The sequence below is a fragment of the Sinocyclocheilus grahami genome, unplaced genomic scaffold (assembly GCF_001515645.1).
Source record: "Sinocyclocheilus grahami isolate Dianchi unplaced genomic scaffold, SAMN03320097.WGS_v1.1 scaffold45.1, whole genome shotgun sequence".
Taxonomy (NCBI): Eukaryota; Metazoa; Chordata; class Actinopteri; order Cypriniformes; family Cyprinidae; genus Sinocyclocheilus; species Sinocyclocheilus grahami.
The window spans coordinates 998,326-1,009,313 of record NW_015505224.1 but is presented as its reverse complement, the minus strand read 5'-3'; the positions used below and the strand labels follow the sequence as shown (position 1 = coordinate 1,009,313).

The 10,988-nt window shown below is 37.1% G+C and overlaps 1 protein-coding gene across 6 annotated transcripts in view; it reads right to left on the bottom strand.

Moving 5' to 3' along the window:
• Window positions 1-5,331: 5,331 nt before the first annotated feature.
• Window positions 5,332-10,988, bottom strand: part of LOC107582501 (calcium-activated potassium channel subunit alpha-1) — a 256,363-nt gene continuing 250,706 nt past the window's right edge. For 4 of the 6 annotated variants that reach the window (XM_016268375.1, XM_016268378.1, XM_016268376.1 and 1 more), the window contains 4 exons: window positions 10,524-10,642; window positions 9,966-10,190; window positions 8,572-8,600; window positions 5,332-6,550 (listed from right to left, as the gene is read on the bottom strand). In XM_016268375.1, the coding sequence (XP_016123861.1) occupies window positions 6,399-6,550; window positions 8,572-8,600; window positions 9,966-10,190; window positions 10,524-10,642 (525 nt within the window). In that variant the 3' untranslated portion in view covers window positions 5,332-6,398. The remainder of the gene's footprint in view (window positions 6,551-8,571; window positions 8,601-9,965; window positions 10,191-10,523; window positions 10,643-10,988) is intronic. The other 2 variants (XM_016268377.1, XM_016268379.1) reach the window with 1 other exon arrangement.

Here is a 10,988-nt window from a genome sequence, read left to right as displayed (position 1 = left end):
TCATTGGTTAATAGCTAAAGGTTTGATTTATTTATTTATTTATTTATTTTTTGGAATGAAGGACCAAATCTATATTGTACTTCGACCTTTTGTCTTCATTCTTCAGGCCTTTTTGCTTTACACTTTGTTGAAGCCTCACTATATTTAGGCCTTAAGCTGTTATTTTATATGCTTGACTTGAAAATCAAAGCGTCCATAAGACGGTGGTGGAAATATTGGCATTTTCTTACATTTTCATAGCAGGTCTAGGAGGGAAGATAACACAAGACCAGTGAGCGTGTAAGATTTGCCCTATTCGCCAGATTTTCAGTCTTGATTTTTACTTTCATGTAATGTAATCGAAGATGTTAATAAATTGATTAAAATATCTAAAAATCTAATCTAAAAAAAGTTATTTTATATAAATGAAAATAAAAAAGGGTGACTTTTTAAGATGGAGTGTATTTTTTTTCTTATGTGTAATATTTCTTATATTTTCTTATATATAATACAGTTGTTAAATAGCTTAATGTGCACTAAACCACTTATCATTTCCTCTATCAGAAAGCATCGCCATCATTTCCAACATAATTATTTCTCTTTAAACATCGAAAGAGAGGATGACCCGTACTTTCAAGTGTAGAAAAAATACTGGTTCTTTGTGATAGCCTAAAGTAAGTTGTATATTGACTCCTCCAAGAAGCATAAACTAGCGGTTTCTTTCCGTATAACATTACTGTGTAATTCAGTTTTTGAATTGACCATTGACTTCTATTGTATGGACCTAAAAATTCATTAATTAATTAAAAAATAAATAAATAACTGAGTCAGTCTCAGAATGTCCTTTTATAATATCCTTTAAAAAAGACTTCAATTTTAAATGAATTATCCTGTTCTTTCTCTTTCTTTATTTAATAACATTCTGAAAAAAATATATAATTCTTAAGTTAATAATTAATAATTAGAACAATATTATAAGAAAAAAGGATGCTTCGTGAATCTGGTCTGATGGCACAGACAGCAGCTAATATTGTAATACTGTTTTCAGTTTTAAATCCATATGGACATCATTCAGATCAAATCATCCCATCTGTCAACACTAAACTGCCTTCACCTTTGGTCATTTTATGGTAGAGTAATTTGGATGTTTTCAATACAAGCTTTCATTTATTTTTCTTTACTATTGTTTAACTACTTATGACATGACATTTCCTCTCATTTATCTTCATGCATCCAGAGACAATTACTATTGTTGTAAATATCACGTTACAGGGTGAAGCTGCAGAGAGAAGTCAAGGTAATGGATTTCTTTCCATGCTGAAGTGTGTGTGTGTGTTTTCTCAATAACATATTATTAATGACATGGCACTGTTAGGGAGAGAATTGGATGCACACACACGCCTTACACATTTTCTCTTCAGATTGTGTTTTGTGTTGAGGAAAGCTTGCTCTACAAGACAATTACATGACTCCCTGTGGATTTGTTTTCTCTCTGCTGTTTCACATGTAGACCGGCAGACTAATGCATGTGGAGAAAGAGCTTGATTGACCATTGCCAACAAACGTTTGTTGAGAGGAGAGGCCATTTTTGATGTCATGTTAAATTAGTCACGATTTTCCTCCCAGTCTTCACGCTGAGAGAAATTGTGTAATATTAACAAATGATAGGCCAGGCGTGTAAAAATAACGGCTTGCCTTTATTTATATCATCATCATTAATTTGTTTTGAGAGTAATTTCATGTGAAAACTCTCAAGCGTGTGGATGTTTAGCCATGACCTGTAGCATGTTGCTTTATTAGTTCCATTGGCAGGTAAATCCCAATTAATGCCATTTTCATCTCATACTGAATGAATGCAGAAATATGAAAACATCAACAAATTAGATTTTCTTTTTTTTCTATTCTTCACATTTTTAATTGACATTAATCCATTAAACTAATTAAACAAGGTCATATCAAAAAAATTATCAGATGTCAATGAATATCTTAGTCTATTTATATAAACGTTGATTATATTTTACACATTTTAAAATGTCTATAAATATACAAGGGAAGTGCTGTAACTGGTTAAATTGCAAAAAAGAATCAAATCAAATCAAATAAAACCGTTTATACTATTTATAATCCTGTTTTGTTGTAGTTCATTTTAAATGGTCCTGTGATGATTTCATTTAATAAGGTAGTAATTTAATGAGGTACAATTTATACTTTTAACAATACTGACTAAAATGCAGTTTAAAAGCGCATTAGTTGAAATAGTTTTGGGAAGTTGTTGTGTTATGCTTCATGCCAACTATTCATATTTAAAAACAAACTGGCATAATTGACCATTTGGGCTGAAAAGGCACACCCGAAGTTAAATAATTGTTCTTCGAGACTTCTTTTTCGATATTGCATCAGACCATTGACTTTTGTGTGCATGCTCAATCTTAGTCTTCTTGTCTGATAAAAAGTAAATCAAGATTAGTGAGTTTAAGTGTGCTCTATTAACACGAAGCAATTAGGCAGCTCCCAAGCGAGAGCGCTTAATGCCGTGCGATTTCAGCTATCTGATCGCACACATTTGCCTGTCACCAGTCGACTCCACGGGCTCAGTGTTGCAGTCACCAGCGGGGCGCAGGGGGATGAATCCCAGCTGACAAAATGGATGAGTCAATTGGATGAGGCTTACACAAATCTCACCACAGGGCCGCGGAGCGACGCGCTAAAACAAATTAAAAGCACGAACCGAGAGCATATTTTATGCTCGCGATTTATGATGTAGAGGATCCTCCCCTCTCTCCTGTTCTCTTAATGATAAATCATTATCTTCCAGAAGAATGGATGGAGAAGGAAATCAAAATGTCAGTAAGAGAAAGCCAAAATGGCAAATGCGCCGTGCTTTTGTTGTTCGTCTTAAATTCTGTTAATCGCCTCAGGTAAAGATTAACTGCTGCTGCCAATTTAATTCAGCTTCAAATAATGCAACAAGGTCACTGTTTTCCTTTCGCTCTTCTCTCTCTCTCTCGCTCTCTCTCTCTCTGGTGCAGGATTGAGTTGTCATGTAGCTCTAATAGGCAGCACAGGGAATCATTAGTCCGGCTCAGCTCTCTGACTGATGGGCATTTCACTCCAATCATCTGGCCGTGCTCAGACGGCGCTGCACTATTGACACGGTGTCAGAGCTGAGAGAGGATGGCTTAATCAGCTGGGACACTCTCAGCATTGATTTGACAAGCTGCCGTAATGACCTTCTTGTTTTTGTAAAGGATCACTGTTTATCTGAGCTGGCACTGATGCACTGAGCATGCCGCATCGTCATGGAAACTATTATCACGGCCAAGCACCAAAGGACAGCATGAAGTGTCCATGGCGGGATGATTTGTGGGCTGAAAACAAGAGTGCTTTGTCTCGGCAAAGAGATGAGGGCTTGGGAGCAAGCAAGGGAGATGGAGAGAGGTCAAACGGACGGGAGTGAGCTTGTGTATTATAAATTGTTGGTTCTTACCACTGGCATTTACTGCTAAAAAAAAGTAGTTGTAAAAGCAGTATTCTAGTATACAAAAACCCAGGTCACACATTATGGACCCACTTTATATTGAGTGCAACAGGAACACAGTAAGTACATTGTACACGGTAAAAAAAAATCTTTAACAGACTAACTAAATTACTGAAGTACTATTATTATATAAATTTATTTGCACATCTTAGAAACAATTTTCACTTAGAAGTAGGTAGCAAATTTCACGAATAATAAGCACTGAAGTGCTATTTTCTTGTAAAACATACTCCAATAATCTTTGGTGTGTGTGTGTGTGTGTGTGTATATATATATATATATATATATATATATATATATAGTTTCTTCACAAGATGTGAAAATAAATTACATACTAAAAACATTGCAGAAAATAGTACTTCAGTTAGTCTACTTCAAAAATCAAAATTCACATTTAATTCAGTGTGTTACTTTTTTATTGTTTGTGAAATTTACTAGCTATTTCTGAGTGAAAATTGTTTCTTCAACATTATTTTTTTCAGAGAATCAAAAATGTTTTTGCAGTTAAAGACACGTAATATAAAGTGAAATAGATTATTTTATTGCCATTTATAAATATTTTTTTAATAAAAACAGAATCTGAAGCAGCAGTAGTAGTGTAGACGTGGTTGTTTTTGTTGTGATGTGTGGCTTGTTTCTGTTTTATTTCTGGAGACTGGGATATATATATATATATATATATATATGTGTGTATATATATATATATATATATATATATATATATATAGTTTCTTCACAAGATGTGAAAATAAATTACATACTAAAAACATTGCAGAAAATAGTACTTCAGTTAGTCTACTTCAAAAATCAAAATTCACATTTAATTCAGTGTGTTACGTTTTTGAAATTTACTAGCTATTTCTGAGTGAAAATTGTTTCTTCAACATTATTTTTTTCAGAGAATCAAAAATGTTTTTGCAGTTAAAGACACGTAATATAAAGTGAAATAGATTATTTTATTGCCATTTATAAATATTTTTTTTTATAAAAACAGAATCTGAAGCAGCAGTAGTAGTGTAGACGTGGTTGTTTTTGTTGTGATGTGTGGCTTGTTTCTGCTTTATTGCTGGAGACTGGGAGAATAGGTCTTGCATGGTTTCGTTCAGTAAACATACTGCCAAGTTAAATGGCTGATCAATCAATTTCACTGGAATCGATCTGAATCAGTTCAGCCTGCGTGCACACACAGGGAGCCACTTTATTGTAAATCAATCATTTTGAAAACATCTCACAAAGGGGCCAGTCCTTACTAACAAGCCATACATTTAAACCTACAGGGTGCCACCCTTATCTGCCTACAAATCAGGAGCGCAGCCGACATCTGTTCTACTTCCTCCTCTTTTTATTTCGGCTCGGTAGGTCGAGCTCAGATCTTTAGTTTTGAAAAGAACAAGCCACATAAGACCAGACTAATATCTTACTATAGAGCAAAGTTTAATCAGAGTCATCGTTTTTATAGACTGAAACCGAGGAGCATTGTAATCATAGGTTGTGTTTTGTAAGTCCAAAGGTGTCTTTGTAGATATAAAATGACTTGCTATTGAAGTCTACACATTCTGAAGTAGATGATTTGTGTCATTGAATGCGCCTCTTTAAATATTAGCAGATGTTTGGAAAAGGTGTTTCCTACGTCGTCCTCCAAAAATATCCATTTGTCAAAGTTTTTTTTTTTTCATTTACTGTTTTGGTTCAAATGTCCAGTGTAATTCAAGTAATGACGCAATATACCAGTCACCTGTAGAACACAAATACATCCATTTTAATTTGAGAAAATACAAAAAGAAACCATGTACAATTTATGTACAAACTCACAGGGAACATCCAAGCACTTTTCTGCCCCTGTGCCAACCCGGTGTCAGGCAGTGGCTACACCCAAAGGAGGAACCGTTGATGCCCACTTTTCGCAATATGTGGCATTTTCAATTGTATATTTTATTAATTTTCTCAGCATTAAAGCTCAATCATTGTTGAATTATCAGCAGGTTACAGTAGTGTTCCATTCAGTCGTATTAACAGCAGAACCACAGACGCAAACAAACATGTTATAAGCCTCGATCACAGACAGTTTCCCACACCAGCAGTCATGGATGATGGAAAGACATCAACAGAAGTAGTGCATATCCTCAATGTATTGCCAATTCCAAAGAGCTACGTTGGGGATGGCCATTTGCATTAGGTACAGCAAACATTTCCATGTGTATACGTTCCTAAATGGTCTGTAGGAATGGAAATGGGCATCATTTCCTGAGCCACACGTTCAGGTTACTTCAGGCAGCCTTCGGCACACACCATGCACGAATACAGTCACGCAAGCACTCGTTTCCCTGAACAAAACCATTCAGTTAACAGCCTGTGACGTCAGCCCCAAACTCAGAGGAGAACCGAGGGAAAGCTTTGACTCTTCTACGAGCAGTGCTCGAGTTATTATGTGGTAGTGCAAAATGAAACAGACAATGGATACACAACTCAATCGGCGGGGCTGATCTTTGGATGAAGTGAACGACGGTGACCCTCATCCTCCATTATAGCGCCCTCTGCATGGAGTCGGGTCACGGCAGAGGTGAAATATATTGCAATGAATCACAGGAAGTACTTTTTTCTTTTGTTTGCCTGTTAACATAATTTTAAAAAGTGCTAGGGGCTGTACAATCCTTACTTGATTGTCATTATGTACATCACTATGTATACATATATAAAAGTATGGAAGTAACATTAAAGGTATACACATAGGAAGTCCCTTCCAGTTCTCAACCGCTTCAAACCCCCGAGTCGAACAAGGGAAGAACAATGTGTCGCCATCATCACAGTCATGGTTTCGTGATTAGCGCTCGTCTTTTACAGCAGGATGACCCAAGTCCCTCCGTAATGGTAAAGGATTCGTTCAGCATTCATCTTCGACTTCTCGGATAGGTGGAATCAGACTGCTAGTGGATTTGTACTGATTGACTTGGTTGGCCATGTGAGTGCTCATGGGCTTGATTTGAATGTTCCTTGGATATGCGTTTTCTGCTTCATCTGTAAACCATCTCTTTTCTGTGAGACAGCCGGGCGGGAGAGAAGCAGAAGACGGGAAACACAGCGTTAATATCAGCTGTTTAAAGCAGGGTCATGCATCTCTACAAAGAAAAAAAGAAGAAGAATCCCACACTCTCTTTCTCTCTCTATACAGTACATGAACTTGAATTCACATTCAGAAAGACGCAGGGTGAAACACACATTGTTGGACCTATTACTGATTTCATGAGGCAGCAAAATGTACGGTATGTAAAAGCATTTACAGCCGTATTGTAGCCAAATAGGAATGACTGTATCATGCTGCGTATTTGAGCATGTTATCACACGATCACAAAATGATTAATTTGGAATTGTGTCCTATGAGCACTTAAACCAGGCGTAAGGCCGGCATCCTTCCCCATCACATTCGCGTTCTCCTAGGCGGTGTCATTTTCCAGCACTCCAACATTTCCAACTATTCCTCCAACTTGAAATGTGCTGCACACCTTGGCGTGTCAGGCTGCGACGAGCCGTTGGGGGAGAGTGTCACGGCACAGTCGTTTGATGTAAGTGGAGCTGTGCCTGAGGTGGTGCAAGGAGTCAGCCACCTCGCTCCGTTCCCCTGAGTTTACTACTGATGCTGGCACGTACATCGCCCCGAGACATCCTCTGGCTTCGCAAGGGTTAAAAGAGCCAATTTCAGCAGCACAAGGACTCTCATCATGGCTCCCCTCTCTCATGGATATTTGGGGTGAATTTGGGCTGAGAGCGGAACGTGAAACCACTTTCGCCTGGTTTGAGTGGGGAACTTTTAACGATTTACCGAATCCACGATTTTGCATTAATGCAGCCGTAAGCCACGAGAGGTTATAAAATACTATAATTTTACTTTAAAAGCTGTTTTTAGGCACAACGCAAAGTGGCGAATATGAGAAAAGCCACCAATGCATATCGCATCGCGATATTGGCCAGGCTGGTTAATCAACCAATCTGGAGATTGACACAAGTGGCAGTTTCCCCATTTGTTAAAATGAACAATAGAAATACTATGAAGACTGAAGAGAATTAGTTGACTTTTTTCTTTGAACAAATATTGTATGATATGCATGTTTGTGCGATGCAATAATTTTTATTTAAATGTCAAACATAAGAATAACAACCTGGTTTGAGTGGGGAACTTTTAACGATTTACCGAATCCACGATTTTGCATTAATGCAGCCGTAAGCCACGAGAGGTTATAAAATACTATAATTTTACTTTAAAAGCTGTTTTTAGGCACAACGCAAAGTGGCGAATATGAGAAAAGCCACCAATGCATATCGCATAGCGATATTGGCCAGGCTGGTTAATCAACCAATCTGGAGATTGACACAAGTGGCAGTTTCCCCATTTGTTAACATGAACAATAGAAATACTATGAAGACTGAAGAGAATTAGTTGACTTTTTTATTTGAACAAATATTGTATGATATGCATGTTTGTGCGATGCAATAATTTTTATTTAAATGTCAAACATAAGAATAACAATGTAGTAAATATAATTATATTAAATATTTTATTACAATTTTATAGAATTTGATTGAACGACATGGAAACAAATCATTAAATCAGATTATTTTCCAAATCCCTTATTTGAATTGAACGTTAAGTGAAACAAATACATTTTGATAATCTACATGTGCAACAATGTGCAGACACACTGACCTCTCACACAATGCAGTTTGTCTTAGAGAAAGAAAGAAAACCTAATGAGAGGTAAATGAACAAGAGGAACTCAAGTCGAGGGGGACTACTGAAAGAGAGATCACTGGAACCTATCAGATGGACGGAGGTAGAGAGTGGATGATAGTCAACCGCATGCAATGCTGGGATGGTCCTGAGCATGACAAGAGTTAGGCAGTAGCAGCAGCCATTTGCTTTCAGTTAGAAAGCAAAGGTGAAAAGTAGGCATGATATCTTTGGAAATTAAAATCCCCTCTCATAACAGTGCTCCACAAAAGTTATGATTAAAAGATCCCATAACAGGTGCTGTATCATGCAGAATCATTAACTTGCATACCTGGGCCCATTCTATTCATCCTTGTTGCACTTTAGAAAAAAAAGTGGTCTATGTAAGTTTTACAGCATTTAATGCAAGTAACAGGTCTCAAACAGAACTGACATCATATCATATCCCTACATTTTTAGTCTGGTTATATATTGTGAATTAAAAATCATAACCATCTTTATTTTACACAAATGGGAAATGATTCTTATGAAACTAAGTAGTAAAAATGTTACTACTGCAAATGAAGGACTTAAGACTACAAACTATTTAGCTAATTTAATATTAAATATGATGGATCTGACAATTTTATCCAATGAAAAACAATTAGTATTTCAAGAGTTTTACAAAGGACAATGTGCTTCTCAAATCTGGGAAACTAGATTACATGTTAACTAATATAACCTATTCTCTAAGGGGCCTCTCTTTTAGGCACGCATTGTAACAGGCACTGAAATCAATGCAGGGTTTTACAACATCCCATAATACCTTGCAGCTCATCATTCTGGTGAGAGATAAGTCTCAAAATCAACAGCTTCATGAAAACGGTATATGTAGATGATAAAGGTTTCAAAGCTGGAACTTTTAAAAGATCAACACTTAAACGATCCAAAGCTTCTTTACACACCGTAGGGGTTTCTGCACCTGCAAGGCATGTAGGGATGGTGTGAAATCATTTATGCTATGATAATGTCTCTAAACCCTACCTGGGACATTTAAAAAATCACTAGAGCATAACTAAAAATGAGCCACTAACACAGACTAAAAACATGATGATGCAATTTGCAGTTCTCACACACACAGACATAATGATTGGACAAACAGGAAGGCAAGAAATGAATGAATGCTTTTTCCTCACTCTTATATGTGGATTAAAGACCAAAAATGACTATTACCTATACAACAAATGCTGATGGAAAAAATTTGCCTCCATTTCTGGAACATTATTAAGCTTAATAAATATTAACTAAACAGTTCTAGATGTCTGCATGGGACCTGCAGAGTTCATAGTATCATTAATCATTCATCCACTTAAAATTCCTAAATTTAGTCCTGTGCTTTAACAAATCTAAGCTGGTGCAGACTTTTGAAATGCAGACCTCTAGTTCACAGGTTGATTGTGTTTGTACAAATGCAGCAGCGATATGCAGATATGGTCCTGGTTACGGTGCACTGGCGATGAGGCAGTGATCAAATGGTCATAGAGTTGTGTGTGGTGGTCAAGGCAAGGGCCACATGCACATAACAATGAAGCAACCTCACAAACAGGACATGGAACGCTGAGTACAAACACACACACAGCATCCTTTCTGTACAAAGTGTGCTAAAACCGCAGAAGTGAACAAACACGCGCACACACACACTTGCTCGCTCTGCTGGGTTAAAGAGAGAAATGAAGGCCAACTTACTTCTGTTTGTCACGGGCTTCACGTGCTTTGCTGCTGCGGTTCTGCCGGTTCGTGGCGGGGATGGAGTGAACAGATGAGCTCTTCTTGCTGGATGAATGAGAGGAATGGGAAGAATGGGACAGGCTCGCTCGGGACTGGCCCGCGTTGTGGTCAAACTGCATCAGACAGAAGATCAGGTCCGTGGGCACCAGCTCAAAATCATAAGGCGGGTTTGTGATGACATATCTGCACACATGGAAAAATTATGTTCAAGGATCTCATTTAAGAGGAAGTAAAGCATTTAACTTTGTTTTTAATGTCTTTTTGGGAACGTACTGACTTCCTTTTTTAATTGTACTTTTGAATAATAATTTAAAAGCAAGCATAAATTTGTGGAAATTTTGATCAGGTGTGCTTCTAGAGTGTGTTGCCTAGGTAGGGACCTCACACCTCACTAGGTTTATAATAATGTGGGTTTTATTGTTATTTCCCAGTAGTGAAGCTGGATTGTAGGCCTAGTGAAATAAAGAGCTAAAACCCTACTGATAAAGAGGTGAATAGGTAAAATGGACAGCTCACCTTTTTGTGCACTGGCTAGTTGTACTTAAATGTGCATCTCGCAATCTATAGATTCCAAAGCACAGCATGTTGTACGTTTTTAATGCTTTACAAAATAAGTCTCCGTAGCAACCACCATCCTGAAAAAGAACACACAATAGTGCTTTAATTGTTCGTTCATAACTTTCAAATGTTTATTTCAGGCATGACAGAGCCAACTTGAGTGCAAGAGCAGGTGTTGTTTGCCTCATTCATTACATCTGTATCCTAGTGTGATCTCTACACTTCTATAATGAAGTATGTGGCATTACTTTGACAGTGCTGGATAGTACACAATAATCACATTCAGGTCTATGTGATAAATAAGTTAAGTCAAAAGTAATCAAAAAGTAGTCAGACTACATTATCTAACGTGTGTAATCCAGGTGATGTTACTAACTACAATTTATTTCCTGTAACTTGTAATCAGTAACGTAATCTACTCAG